Here is a 16,068-nt window from a genome sequence, read left to right as displayed (position 1 = left end):
CAAAAGAGTCTTATGCTTTCTACAGAATATTACTGAGTTTTATTCGAGATCCTTATTTAGCAGATGAAGAGGTGCTCATCTGTTATTAGAACAAATAAGGTACACAACTGGGGCACAGAAACAGAGGAATCAACAAAATTTAGGCAGTTAAGCAAATGAAGAATGTGTTGCCTGTGCACTCCTTCCACTGGCTCTAGAGGGAGCTCGGGGCAGTTACCCCGTGCTGACCATCAGGGGCTCAGAATTCATTTGGTTGAACCTAGATCTGTGCTCAGATTCACATGGGAAATCACTGAGCAGAACTGAAAAATGCACTGAGCTTCTTGGACTTGCAGCATAGTCAAGAAGCAGCAGACACAAGTATTTTCCTTTCCTCCATTTAGCTCACATAACACGTGCAGTAGAAAACCTTAGAGGAAAGAAATACATTTTCATGTGTTCTCCATAGAAGAGAATTTATCATAGAAATATAAAACCAAAAAAAATCTTGAATCATAACACAGGGAAAAATGAGTGGATCTAGAAGGGGAAGGATGAAGGAAAAGACCGTTGGTACACTCAAGAGTGGAGGGAAGCCCCAAGAGAACTCACAGAGCAAATAAAATCCATAAAGATAAGTCAAAATTCAAGAAACAGAAAAGGGTGGAACCACTGTGTTACTCATACATGGTAGTTGTTCCTACATTAGGAAGAGAAAAACAACCCACCTGCTTCCTTAGCTGCCTGTATTTTCCATTTACACAGCTTTTGGAATGCAATTCCTAAATCATTCATAGTCAGACATCTACTTATACATTTCCAGTTCCTCTCTCTTCCCTCACTCTGTTTTCCTCTGTGCTAGGCATATAACAAGGCTTTGCAATGAGACAACACAAATCACAGCTAGGTGTTGGTAACAAGTGATGTTCTTCTTATTGGTATACCAGGAATGAAAGAAACTTCATCTAGTCCTTTCTTGCTCTGCTGATTCCTCTACATGAGCTCTGAAATGCTCTTCACTACCTCATATTCCAAAGCCTCAGAGCCCTTCATTATCTCTTCAATACAACTTCAAACCAGCGTTGTCCCTCATCAATTTTCAAACCACACTCCACTTGGTGGGTAGTGATTGATGCCTGCATTAAATTTAAATCTCTCTCCCTGTTCACATTGCTGCTTCAGTTGTGTTTGCACAGCTGAGGCTGATGGGGAACTCCCTCCTTCACCACCCCCAGAAAACCAAAAAAGCAGAAGCAAACAGATACTCCTATAGCACTGGAGGACAAGGGGTGTCACTGCACTGCAATGGTCTGCAAACTCCATTCACAAGTGTTAGGTAAGGGGAGCTGTTTCTGTAACTGCAAGGAGCTCATGGAGCTGAGTACTCCAAAAAGTGTTTAGATAGGTACACACGTCCATTGGCATCAGGTTTAAAAGAGAAACTTGTATATCAGGCCTTTTCAGAATTTAGCCCTTAACTGGTGAGTGGTTCTGGGGTTTTTTTTCAGTAGTATGAGTACTGCCATCTCAGATGGCCCATGTTTCTGTCAGGCACTTTGATTTTCTACTCCTGTGTGATAGCATAGAAGACTTGAAAATTCCCTTCAATGATCCCCTGATGTAGTTAATAATTTAAATAAAAAGACATAACCATATTTCCCTATGCTTCATAACCAGAAAAAAAAAGGAAGAACAGTCATTGTACAAAGATGCTTTGTGGTCAAATGAAATCTTCAGTTCTTCTCAGCAAAATGGGGACACATTTCCTTTTTTTTCTGGTTCAGTACAAAAAAGCTTTACGAGACAATGTTGTTAAAACTGACGCCGTTTTCAAAAGAGTCTCAGTTCCTGCCAAATTGAGTTCTCTGCGAATGACAGTTTATCAAGGAGAGGAAAGCTGGATTTTGGGCTACAGCCACTGTCCTTTATCCAACTAGTACTGATTCACACATGCCTTTGTACTGAGTGAAGTGCAATCTGATATCAAAGGTCAGGATTTCATGTCTCTGCTCCCAAAAGGCCAAGTGGAGATGTGGAGGGTTCTTCATTGTTGTGCACTGATTGAGAATCAGTTTGAATTTCTGTAGCATCAACAAAAACTCTCAAACCAACAGCAATGTGAAGCTTTAAAAAGAGCAGTGGCTCTAATGAAGCAATTAAACAGACAGCTGAGGAGCACCTGAATACACAGTGCATACATAAAGAAAAGCAGGCAGCCACAATTCCCTCTGGATGTAGACCTCCCTCTCTCCTGAGTTTGTAACAGAGTATGGGCAATGTGTTATATATGTTGGCAGTTCGTCCTATGGCTTGGAACAAGCTGTGGTAAACTGCACTATGAATGGGAAAGGGTGTCATAATAACAGCAAACTATGTATGAGGTTATTTTGCAAACATTTCACCAGACTCTTTAGGGAACCTTTTAAAATATCTTTTGTTACTTACTTCAACATTGTCATAGTTACATGAATGGTGATTTTCAATGTCAAAATCCGTGAAATTCAATAGCACTCTGTGGCTGTAGTCAACTTGGATAACCCAAGAACAATCTGTGTTGTTATTATAAGGTTGAGGATAGTTTGGAGAATGGATTTCCCCATTGGTAGCTTGGAAAACACCACCACAACCTGAAAAAGACATGATCAATTTTAATCACAAGCTCTTCTCCTTCATGCTTAGCAAGAATTTAGCTCTATTTTTAAACTAAGAACACCTCCTTCTTTATATTTTATACATTAAACTTTTGTAAGATGAGTGCTACAACTGTTGAAGTGTCCTGGCTGGAACAAAAATCAATGGAAATTACTATCAGGAAAGTATAATATTATTATAGTTGAATATACAACAACAATACTGTGAAGTAGTTTCTTTCTAGCCCCAGGTTGGTAGTAGATATTGCAAAGGCTGAAGCATTAGTGCTGGTATTTCTTTACCCTAGGTACTGCAAAAGCAATCCAAAATACCATTCATTTGAACAACACAGACCTGGCATACTGAGAAAGCAATGACTGTTCCCAGCTGAGCATAGGGTGAGAAAAATACTTCTATACCAAGACAGCTGAGAGCTCGTCACTGCTCATGAGCAGTAGAGCAATTGCAAACCTCAAGTTTCTACATCTGTACCCATGAAGCTGAGGGTTTACTGAAGATTCCACCCTCAGATATTTCTGACCAGAATAACTCTGGTGCTCTTGAATAACTAAATAGCCTGGAATGATGGGTCCTGTTTGGAAAGTACACGACTAACACAAACAAATGGACTTTTATATCTTGTAAAGGGATGGAGGAGGGAGAGGGAAACATATTGGGATTGCTGTAGATGGAAGCAGCCTGCTGGAAGAATAAAAGACCATACTGTTATTGCGTTCTAGTGAGTGAGTATTTTAGAGGCTAGAGGGGGGTGGAATTTCAAGAGGCAAGATGTTGTAAAGGGATGAGAAAGCTTCAGGGGGCTTAAGTAATAAAAATAAGCTGCTAGATCTTGGAGGGGGATTAATTCAAAGGACTACTGTAGAGTACTTTTATTCAAAAAAAATCTTGTGCCTTTCTCATAAAACTTGTGAGAGAAGAGAAGTATAAACCTTGACAAATTAATGAATCAGTGTGCTTAATCAAGCAAAACTTCAAGAATTAAAATCTGCCTCTCCTCACTTTTCATTGCAATTATTTTCCGATAATTGGCCTTTTCATAAGAATTCATTCAACATGTGGTTGAATCTTTTAAGCCTGTCTTTTTTACTGATTACCAGTAAGGCTATGAACAATCACATGGGGTGTGGATGAATATTATAGAGTTCAAGTATTTACTAATCATGCCAAATATTTTTGGAGTCCACCGAGTTCACCAAGGTAAACCACATGCTCAGGTATTTTTCACTTTACTGTTTAAAACCAAAAGCATCATTCAGCTAATAAAGGACTCTGTATGGGTAAGTGGGTGGGAAGAACTGGTAGCATGCAAATGTCTTCTTTGGTTATAGGAATATCTTGATTAATTTTGTAGAGAACAAACTCACAAAAATATATAAATAGGCCTAGATTTCAGCTAGTTAGACAATTTTTATTTCTGTGTGTCTTTCAGCATCTCCTAGTGTTACCAAATCTAGTAACACCCACATCCTCCTTCAGCTTTCAGTCCTATGCTGTTTGACTGAGTGCTTGCATGGCTGATCCTCGATTCTCTGACTTCCTGAATTTCTCATGGTATTAATCAGTATACTCACCACCTGGATTTTCTTGCCAGGAGGCATTAAAACCTCTCCCTGTCACTGCTGCATCTGTCTTGAAACGGACAATGGCCGAATTGCCGGTGGTAGAGACTCGCAGTGGGTTTTGTGCTGACCTTGAAACACACAGCTGGGCCAGCCTAGGAGAGAGGAAATCTGGGCCACCATAGACCTAGAAATGGAAGAAATACTGTCAAAGTTTTCCAAAGAGACCGTTTGCCATACAGAGTACATGAAAACTGTTTAGCTAGAAGGAAAAAAGCAACCCAATCTATAAGTATTGATAAGACATTTTTAAATGTAAAGCAGATAATAGAGTTATTTTCTCTGCAGGTTTACTTGGTATCTGAACCAACTGATTGAACTAAGTATGAAATACTAGATGATTTCAGAATAGTCTTGCATTAAATAGAAGTTTCTGTTTGGGGACTGGGCTACATTCCTCTTCCTCTTACCTTCAGGATTAGCACCTTGTTTCTGTGGGCATGTAAACGCAGATTTTTTTTGCATGCTTGTGCAAACAAACTGCTTCCCTTCTCAGGAATCTGTGCTGATGTTTTGCATCATTGATGTTCAGAGACATTACTAAGGATGATTATTATATTGGGGCTAGATTTCATCATTCCTTCTGATAAAACAAAAAAATTGCAATTTTGTTGACTTCAAGGGCAGCATAAACATCCAAACAATGGGATTTTGGTCAAGTAAACTACATTTGAATAATACTCTTTGGAAGCAAGGATATATATCATATATATTTGCCACAGAAGACAAGTTTTGACTTCAAAGAGTAATTATTTCCTTTGCAGAAGAGACTGCCCCAGAAAACCATCTCTCTCTTAAGCATCATCATCAGTATTGTGTACTTGTAATGCATTTTTAAACAAAATGAAGTGAATGAGGTGGCAGTGCTGAAGGATTGTTAATTCTGTTTCTTGTTTTCCCAGAAGGGATGTAGGATTTCAGTTTGAGCCCATTTATAACTCATGGAACTGGCTCAGCTTCCCTAGTCTTCCGCCTCAAAGCAGAAGAAAACACACATGCTCAGTGCCATTTCCAAATCCAGACATGTGATCTTGGTTCTAAGAGCCCTCAATGACTGAATTTTCCTGGCTTCCTGCATGCTAATGAAGTGCCACCTGATACTAAGAGTCTACCACCTTCCATTTGTATGTCCCTGGCAGGGCAGCAGCTGCAAAAGGCATCTTGACAGTAACCCCAAATGTGAAAACTAGGGAAGAGATACACCAAATTAAGTGTGCCACTGTCTTTCAGCAACTGAACTAGTAATGGAAAGATTCTCATTGTATAAGCATATATTATGTATAAATCCTAAAGCTAAACTAGAGAACAGCAAGTTCTAACAAAAAAACCCCCACTACCCAACCCAAAACAAAAAAACCCAACCAACCAACCAACCAACCAAACAAAACCACCCAACCCCCCCAAAAAAGCAGAGAACAGGAATATAAGGCAACAAAACCCATCAGAATTTTCCAACCAGTAGCATCTCAAGTCTGCTCCAATATTTTATTAGTCTGGTAAACATCAAAAAGGTCAAAAGAAGCAATCCATGAATCTCTCTTTAAAAGCGACAGTACTGTAAGAAACAGCTTTCTCTGTGACCCTTTTTCCTCTGATCACTTCTAGATGAGGGAAAACTCAATATTTTAATAAGCTCTGTCAGATACTTTTTATCCCCAGAAGAAGTTTGGGTTCTGTACAAGCTAAATATCTGAGCAAGTCTGACAAAGAGCTGATTTAGTCCCCCCACCTCCAGAGCTGAGTGTAGCGTATTGTTACATAATTTGATTAACTGTATGCTCACTAGCTGCTCACAGGGCCTGACACTGCTCTGATGTTAGTTTTAAGAGAAAAAAATTGGTTTTTAACTGGAAAAAAATATTCAGAGACTTCAGATTAATGTGAGATCTCAGAAACTGAAGCTTGCATCCCCAGAAGAAATAAGGAATTGATTTTTTTATAAACATCATAGTCTGTTCAGTGTTCCAAAGACTGCATTTTGCTGATAACACAGCCTTAATAACTTAAACATATTTATTTTGACCGAGACAGCACTTTTTTGCATTCTGCAGAGAGGCTGCCTGACTTGAATAGATAATGGCTCCTCTGTCCAATCGATCATCTCAGGGCATTCAAGAGAAGTCAGTATGGATGAAATCACAGCTCAGATTCAGAATCTGTAATGAAGCTGTCACAGTCTGAGGAAGAAGCCTGGCAGCTCAGTGTCTTCAGAAAAATCTTACTGCTTGGCTGCTCGTGAGGCCCAGTGACAGCTGCATTTGTCAGAAGTCTGTTCAAAATGTGAATTTTAAAATGTGTTTGTGGTATATTCCCTAAGTAAGAGCCACAGCATGAGATCTAGCTGGAACACATGCTCTTAATCATCTAAACCAGCCTAGGGAAGCTATGTGACAGCAGGAGTTTCTAACATGCATCTAATAAGCCTCATAGACCAGCCTCTCACATCATCCCTGGTGCTCCGTGGGGCCATCTGCACACTACGGACAAGGGAACCAAACCCAGCTCTGTCATAAGCCCTGCTGATTTCTGTAGCATTACCTCAGAAATTACCTTGGCCTGAGTTGAACATTTAGAATTGACCTGTTGGGAAGGAATTAAGGATGGGGAAAAAATATTGATGGAAATCTGAGGTTTGTGGGTCTCGTTTACATTGTTAACTGTTCAGCAAGAGCTTTCTGCACAGTTTCAAAATAAAAAGCAGTCAGAGGCATGCTCTTTGTAGTTAGGGGTGTATTTTCTTTTCTCCTTTAGGCCAGTTCAATTAATCAGATGCTTTCACAAGGGCTGGAACAAAAACAAATTCAAGTGTTTCCATGACAAAAAACAATAAAATATTATATTTGGCTCCAAAGAGGAAAACCAATAGTTACCACATGAAAAAAAAAAAAAAGAGGGAAAAGAGAATGGATGGAGAGAATGAATTCAAGGGTGTGGTTCACAAAGAGTCATAGGATGTCTGAGCTGAAAGAAAACAAAAATAAAAATAAAACCAAAAACAGCTAGTCTGACCAGAGTACCTGATCCAGAGATAAAGTGGTATCGGATGGCATAACAGTGCTGCAGGACACTGACGTAAAGCTCATGGTTTTAATCTGTTCTTATCATTTGCTTCTGCCCCGTTAGCTCCATTTATTGTTAACAGTCAGCATTCCAGAGTTATGAGCAACAGAAAGCTGTTTTTATGTGGTTGGTCACCCTCATGACACAGATTTTCTGGGAATAACACTGATCCCTGTTCAGATATAACTTCCAGCAAAGAGAGAGCATGGCTTTAACAAAGAATCAAGAACTTTGGTAATATTTGGTGTTTCTTTATATTTAAATGAGAAGACCAAAGCATCTAATAAAGACTTGGAAGTGCAATAGATTGAGAGTGTTCCTTCTTTTTCAGCTCAGAGTTACATCTTGGTGAGGCAGATATATTTATAACAATCTGGTCTATACTAAGGAGAAGGTGTCATAATTTAACAAAGCAGACATGGTAATTTTCCTCTATGTGTGTTTTTTCAATAGAAGCCATTACAAAAATTATTTAACTCTTTCACTGTGTCCAAAATAATGGCTCCTATTTCCATGAAACATTTCTAGGAAACATCTTTATTAACAACTTAAAATTTGCTTCTGGATGTTAATAAAAGGAAGGGAATTTGATAAGGAAGAAAAAAAGACAGGGTGCAACAGTGTCATAAAAGAAACAGGGAGAAAGATTAAAGGAGAATGTGTCAAACACTTGAGCCATGGGGATAACTTGAGGTTTTCACATAAAAAAAATATTCACCAGTCTTGGTGAAACATACAGCAGTCCTAGGATACTGACTGGAAAGGACAGCTTGTTTAAGAGCCATTGTCAAAGGAAAGGGAAGGGAGATGCTGCATTTTACAAAAACAAGTATGCTTCAGACAAATGTGCAAGAGAGAAATGTTCAAGAAATTATGGTATAAAAATGAAGTTAGCAGGAAAGTGGCTGTAATGGGAAAGATCTCTTAGAATTTTTGTACAATTCTCTGACAGCTCAAAAGGATGAGGGTGTTTCTAACCAAAAGCTAAATGCATCCATAAGAGCAAGTTTTATGATTACTGGGGAATATTTATTACAAGATGGCTTATTTTAGGTAGTAGAGAGAGTTAATGGGACATGGAGGGACAGCAGACTGCAGAGCTACTTTTGTACTGATTTTGACTTTCTATTACAACTGGAAAGTTGTTTGACTTGAAAGAAAGCAGGAAGCAGTAGAACTCACTACTCAGAGATAACGAAAAAGTGAAATTGGAACAATAACTATGAGAGAAATCAGACTTCCAAACCCAAACAACTGGTAGATAGGATATTCTTGGGAAGATAATGTGAGACTGAAAGACATTTGCAACCTTAGTGATTACTGAAACACACTGTAACAAAAGGACACCAGGAACCTCTTTTTTCTAACACTTTGCAAATATGTGTGTGTGGTTTTCAGTTTGGACTTATGTAGACAACTAAAGGAAAGAAGATGACAAGATAAAGCAGCTTCTGAAAATGGTTAATCCTAAATCTGAGTCATCGTTTGTTCTGTGCAGACTATGTTAATCCTGCTGTGAATGTGTAATTTTATAATAAAAGAAGAAAATATGCATGTGGAAAGGTACATAAAGCTCCACCAAGTGCCTTCAGTTTGGCAGGGCAAGTTCTACACTGCCAGGCAGGACCTTTGATCCTGCACTAAGGAATGAACCAATTTTCCCCAGTAAGCTGATTTACAGTAGGTTATCTGTCAGCAGATCAGAACCAGGTGTTGGGAACTGGATGAACCAAGGTCAGGAGACAAGTAACTCAGAGGCATGCGAATTCTGAGGGCAGGAAGGCAGAGGAGCTCAAACAGCAAGGTGGGTGTCTGTGCAGATGAATGAGTAAGGTTGGAAAGAAGCTAAGCATAGGAACTAGGCTTCAAATGGTAAAGAAAGAAAACCCATGACCTAAGGTGAATATCTTGCTTGGGGACACATAGCAGAAAACTGCAGGATCCTCTTAATCAGCTTCTTTAAGCAGTTTGTGTCCAGAAATGCACTCAGTTGGTTTTAGGCCAGCCCTCCCTCCCCAGTCGAAGAGTTGTCAAACAAATGGTTGCCAGCCATCTGTACTCTTACTGGATTATGATAGCTCCTAGATGACAATCTGCAGATGTGGGCATTGTTCTGGGACTATTCAAGAAGTGGGCATCCACAGCAGACTTAGATTGCTGTTTAATGGATTCCTCTGGTCAACAGAGACACAACTGAAGCCTACAGGCAGATTAACTTCAATCTAATAATTCTGGGAACAAACAGCAATGAAGATGCAATACAACAGACTTCATCAATACCCAAACCAGAAAATACAGGTCACCTCACAGTCCCTCGTGTCAGCAATGTGACATACAGTCATACTTGCCAATGCTATTGATGGAGAATTCATGGACCAACTTCCTTACACTGACATCCTACAGAAATCCCAGAGTCAATAGGATATTCAAAGCACAGTGTCCATTTGGTCAAGGTTTCCACTGCATTGCTAAGCTAGAGAAGCCTGTTTTAGAGCCAGAAAGCTGGAGTTAAGCTACACATCTCTTCTACTCATACAAATGTCTATCTATCTATCTATCTGGAAGCTGTATATTCAGGACCTGCCTTAGGATGTGGGTTAAGTTTTGCATGAACAATGCTGCTTAGTGTGCACTAAGTAACACAGGTTGGAGAAATCAAAGCTACTAATGTGGGAATGGGCAGCAGTGAGTAGGTACGGCTGCTGGACAGAAAGCTATCTAACTCTATGCTGGTGACACATCACATCATCCAGGAACAGAGCAGAAGAATGACTCCAGCAGAATAGTACACAATCTCTTAATGAATCTTTTGGGTTCATTATAAAAACATTAAAATGTCACCCATGAATTAACATCGACAAAACTCCCAACAACTCTACTTGCATTAGTGATCTCAAATGTCTTTAGTGAGAACAATCTAGAAAATCTGTAATTCTAAAGAGTTTCTTCCTGAAATTACTTCCTATCTCTTCTTCCTGCACTGAAAGTCTATTCAACTCCATTAGTTGAGATTGGTCACCTAGCTGCTTCCCAACATGAGCAAAAAGATGTCATAAATAACAGGGTCATCCAGTCTTATGGGGCCCTTACAGTTCAGTACACCCTTAGAGAGGTACCTTTTCTCCTTGTTCCACCACCCTAACATGACTAGGACACTTCCTCTTCTTTTACTCTTTTTTTCTGAGTACAAAGATTCTTCATAGTTTTCATCACTCAAGGTTATAAATATTACCATTTCCTTGGAAGGTCCTACACAAAGTCTCACCTTAGTTATCCACACAGTGACCCATTATCTTCCTTTACATCAGGGAATTGTCTCCATGGCACAGCACCCTACATTTAATTCTTTGTAAAAGATGGACTTTTTAAGACTGTTTCAAAACAGTTTTGTCTCTTGTTAGGAAGAGTACAGTGCCTAGCATCATTATTGATTATGATATACAGACACAAAAGACATAAAGCAAAAAATAATAAGAGCATTGTGGCTTCTGTGACAATACCTGTGAAACTTAACTGACCACAGTAGAAATGGGAAGCCACAGTAGAATTGTTTGTTCTGTTCCTGCAGTTCTTGGGATTATCTGTTCCAGACAGAAATCCATGTAACTTGTGTATTTTAGTGGAGTAAATATAATGCTCTTACCTCCAAAACATCATAGCTGCAGGTTGGGTGATATTCAACGTTGAATTCCTGAATGGTGAGTTGAATGCTGCTGCCAGGTGCTGTGTGGATGTACCAGATGCACTCCCTGTTGCTTGGGTATCTGCTGGGGTAGCCAGGGCTGTGAAATGAACCAGAAGGGCCAGAGAGTTCTCCTCCACAGCCTGACAACACAGTAAAGCAGCCTGTCAGTGAGGGGCCCTGGAATAAGGACAGGCAGTAGTATCCATTCCATAGACAAATGTGTATTCTGGGCTAGAGGGTCTGATCTATCATAGGGAACCCAGAAAAAGAACGGCAGGCTAGCCCTGTTTGCACTGCCTATGCAGTAAGTACTTTGCCTCCTGTTTGGGTATGTTTTATACCATACCTCAGCATCTGCTTTGACAGCTGAACAAATTGAGACACAGAGCACAAGAAGTGACATTTTTTTGTACTGGCCTCGAACTTTATCAGTTCTAGAAAGCTGAATCAGATCCATCCTCAGCTCTTACTTAGTTCAATTAATACACAAGTTAAGTTATCATGGGGAAGGCTTCCTATTGTTGTAAAAATTAATTTCCCACTGCTTTAGAAATCATAAAATTAAAGACAATACAATTTCCCTCAGCCTACTGAGCATGATTACAAGCTGCCAAGTCACAGTGGATAAACTGGCTTTCTGACACTTGGTGGGTGTAATGTTCTTTTTTTTTTTTAATTCAACTGGAACTGTGCGATTGTAAGACAAGCCGTGTTTGAAAAGCTACATATTTTTATTTTCAGATAAGAAATTACTGTCCTAACATCACTCCCCAGCCCCTTGGGTGACTAAGTTCTTGATATCATGAGCTGGATTGAAAAAAAAGCAGTAAAGCAATGGATCAAATGCAGGCCCTGATTTGACAGCACAAAGCAGCTGAACATCTGAGACTACAGTTTCACCATTGCTTTATGGAGATGTTGTAAGTGCAGCACCAGCCTCCTGAAGATGCTATCCCTGACTCAGTCCCCAAGTGCAGGCATCAGCAGGGTGGGAAAGCACAGCAGCCCTCCCAGTGTCAGAGAAGACTTAGATCAGCTACATTCATGGCAAAACTTCACCTGTGGAGAAGCCAAGAGGGTGGCTGTGTATCTGTCACATGCAGAAAGTGTTTGATCTGGTTTTACAAGTGTGTAGCTCTGCCTTGCAGCAGCATTTTTTTCTTTTCTAAATTACAAGCCCCCAGGTGTTTCATTTAGACACTATCTTTTGCTCACACAGCTTTTATAGGGTCACTCGAGCTTTGCAAGTAACGCCCACACTCCATCAATCTCTCTGGCTTCATCTCCAGAGGGAAGGTTCTGTCACATGCAAAAAAGCCCCAAAATGCTTAATAAAGCCATCTAACAAACCATGAGCTCTACACGTCCAGAGGCAAATACTGCAGTATGTCAGAAGTGATAAATAGCATTTGTATCAGAACCATTATTTATAGGACATATTTTATAACATAAAACAAATAAATTACCCTTTGACCTCCTCAACTAATCCACATATATATGCAAAACTCATCTAATATCTACTAAGTCTACGAATAATTTGCAACTTGAACAAGGTATCTTTGGTCATTGCTCTGCCTAATGCTTTCTTTTTTATTTCAGGAAGCTATAGCTCAAGATCTTTAGTTAAATGCAAATACTTTCCTTAACACCTTCTGTGGCTGCTAAGTCCCAGAAGTATTTGCCATCATCTCTATCATGGGGTCTTTCAGGTCCTCACTGAAAACTTGGGTTTGGCTTTATCACAGTTGGCTATTGGACTACAAAATAAAAATCTATGAGGGGAAGGAGCAGCAGGTCTGAAAGGGATCAAAGTAATAAGAAGCTATTTTAAGCTAAAAAAGAGATGTCCAAATACAGATGTGAAGAAGACTCCAGCCATGCCAGCAATGTAACACTGATCTCTGTTAGTCCATCACCCAGTACTCACTGGAAAACCACCTTTTAAACAGAAGAGCTCTCACAGTTGAACAATAGCTAGCTATAACCCAGGAAAATCTTTACATAGCTGAACTGGACCTCACTGGTGAATTGGCACAGGCTTAGCTCTTCTCCTTTTCCCCACCTCACTGCAGCCTGATGTGGTTTGCCCTGCAGCCACAAAGTTAAACTGTCAAGCTACTGGGTGTTTCAGTCTAGGAGCTAAAGAAGATTTAAAGTGTATTTCAAACCAATCCTGCCTTCAGTTCCTAGGAGAGACAGAGAACAAGGCAGTGCACTTCCTTCCCTGAGGCCTGTCAGCACTGAAAAATGTGAAGTCCCTGAAACTTTGATATCCATGAACATTTCATCAGAGAGATGGAGAGGAAGAAAGCTCAGTGTAACCCACCACCCCTTTCTCCCCCGGTGCCATTAGAAGATGGACTAATTTTCCTCAAAAGAAATCAGGTCGTTGAGGTTTTATAACTGGAGAAAGAAAGGTGTCGGCAACAGAGGAGCTTTCAGTGGAACTTCAGGTGAGTTACTTGCTTTCTTTCCCCTCACCAGCTGGATTTACACAGCTACTTAGGACAGATTTCAGGAGGAAAAAGCTGCTTTGCCAGCTTGGAAAACAGAATGATTTTTCAACAAACAGACTTGATGTCTCTGGTCCTGAGGGGGTGGGAACAGGGAGGCAGGGGAGTTTCAGCGGGCGAGAACAAAGCCAATCGCTGTTTATCTCAGCCTGAAGAAAGCTGGGAACATTTTAAAACTAAACAGGCAGTTATGACTCAGCTTCTCCTACTAACAGTTTCCTGATAGCCACAAAAGACATGTTTTTTATTTAAACCCGAAATGGCTCTGATGAGTGGAAAGCTTGTGTGCTGTGCTTTGAGACACAGACCTTTCTTCCTTGTGAATTGTAGGTAGCATTCAGATTACTCACACGCCCTCTCCAGAGAGGTTTATATTTTCTCTGAGCTCAATCAATATTCTCTAGATGAGGTATGTGAAGCACATGAGTAAGAAGGTCAAACTGTTTTTAAAGTCCCATTTCTTTTCTTCCAACTACAAATGTTCCCAGAAAAGGCTTTTTGTTAAAATGAAGTGATTCTTCTTAAGTGCTCCAATAAAATGATGGCAAAGTTTAGGTCTCTGTGATTCATTTCTTATAATGAATGTGTGGAACTCATGTTGCCAATCATTTATTAATTGTTTGCAAACAGATCAGAATTGCTTGAGTTTATGCCTAAGTGTTCACCGACAAATAGATGAAAAAAGAACTCACTGATTTTTGCAAATATGTGAACTTCACATCTGAATTGTTTTGATTAAAGTGCATATGCCAGTAGAAACCTCCACATCAGAGCAGAAGCACAATCTCTGAACCTCTGGCCAGCTGGCAGAAAGTTTATATATTACGTTTCCTCGTATGGATGAGGTAAGAATCAGTTCTGTTGTGCTTTTCTGAAAATACAGATAGTGGATTTTAACAAAGTATTTAAAGAAATACTTAGGAGACTAAAAAAAGTGTTCCTACCTTTAAATTTACTAGCTACATTAAAACACTAAAATAAGAAGACAAAAATAACGATAGAATAACTTTCTGAAATGCTTAAAAAACTTTGATTCATTACATGAATATAAACCTTCTCCCAACTCTCCCAATGTTTATATTTGTCTGCAAACATCAGATAAGATTTTGCTTCTATTCAAATAAATGGAACTTGTGCTGTTTATGGCAGCAAAGTAAAAAAATGTGATCTTTAGGGGTACATAAAAATGCAGAAGCAGAACCCATAAATAGCTGTATGACTTCAGCTCTCACTGAAATAATAGTGAAAAATCCCAAACCGTTCTGTTCCTAGTGGAACATTCTCAGCCCAGAAATACATGGTCTTGCTGTATGTGGACAGATATGCAGACAGCTGCACTGTGGAAAAGTTTCTTGCAGCTGAACTACATACAGCATATACTCAATTTGTGCTGACCTTCATGCAGTAATTTTGGAAATTTCAGCCCTGCAGTTAAACTGAGGTAAAAAAAGAAAGGAGAGATACTTTTTTAGTAGTGTAAAAGTCCTGGAATTCCCTTAAAACAACTTAAACCAACTACCTACTTTGGTGTTAGTTGCTAGGAAATCTAACAACAAATAGAAAGCTTAGGAAACATATATTTGGTGGTTTTGCTTTCCTCTGACTAAAATCTACGTATTCATTGAAGATTGTGCAAGAGATGATTTATAGATCTTTCCATATTACTGCCTGTCTGGTTAGCAGATGCTTTCATTAACCAAAGAAGAAACCCTATTCTCATAAATAATTATAGCAGAACAGAAATTTAGTAATCTGTGGAAATCTCTTTTATTTGCAAGGTTTTCAGATTTATTCATGGGTATGTTTTAGCCACATGCTAGAAAAATCCTGTCCATAAAGGTTAAAGTGAACTGGCACTGTTCCTGTAAAATCAGAGTTAGAGAAATGAAAGGATTCAGAGTTTTCCAGTTGTAGTGCTCATGGTGAAACATTTCAGTAAACATAAACTGACTCTAACTCCAAAGAAGACGTAGTATAAACATTTGCCTGTACTAAACTAGTACTTACTAGTATGAAGTATAATTTGGATTTGATTCTGAAAAATTTTGCTCTGTTGAGTAGGTTTAGTTATAGAATACTGTGCAATGGATAAAGTGGAATCATTTTTGTGATGAGGATTTATGCAAGAGAGTAAAAATTTATGTGAGATACTGTTTTGTTTTTTTCTGCTTTCTGATTAGTTGATCACTTCTGTAGCTTTGATTATCATTTTATCAGTCTCCTGAATTCTGGTATTTTTTCAGTATGTTCCAATCTGAAATCAGTAAGATGGATAACAAATAAAGATAGAGTGCTGGGAGCCAGAGACATTAAATGCAAATTTAGGCATTTAAACAGGAGCTGAATCTTCTAAGATACAGAATGGCCACAGTTCCCATATCAGCTGCCAGTGTTCAGTGTTTAAAAAAAAAATAAAAAAAGCCATATTCCAGCTCTCAGACATTGATTGAACGGTTCAGAAACAAGCATTTTAAGAAAATTCTGGCCCCTATTGTTGTGTATTAGTTTGGGAGTGAAAGAAGAAACGGAAAGAAGAAACAGAAGAAGAAAGAGAAGAAGA

The 16,068-nt window shown here is 39.2% G+C and overlaps 1 protein-coding gene across 2 annotated transcripts in view; it reads right to left on the bottom strand.

Annotated features, from left to right (window-relative positions):
* The window catches only part of CUBN (cubilin), a 142,063-nt gene that overhangs the window by 67,415 nt on the left and 58,580 nt on the right, over nt 1-16,068 (bottom strand). For both annotated transcript variants that reach the window (XM_027658655.1, XM_027658656.1), the window contains exons 29-31: nt 10,954-11,135; nt 4,203-4,377; nt 2,425-2,606 (exon numbers count right to left, since the gene is read on the bottom strand). In XM_027658655.1, coding sequence (XP_027514456.1) covers nt 2,425-2,606; nt 4,203-4,377; nt 10,954-11,135 — 539 coding nt within the window. The remainder of the gene's footprint in view (nt 1-2,424; nt 2,607-4,202; nt 4,378-10,953; nt 11,136-16,068) is intronic.

Source organism: Corapipo altera, unplaced genomic scaffold (genome assembly GCF_003945725.1).
Source record: "Corapipo altera isolate COAL_440 unplaced genomic scaffold, ASM394572v1 63, whole genome shotgun sequence".
NCBI classification, from domain to species: Eukaryota; Metazoa; Chordata; class Aves; order Passeriformes; family Pipridae; genus Corapipo; species Corapipo altera.
This window is presented reverse-complemented; position numbering and strand designations above follow the sequence as displayed.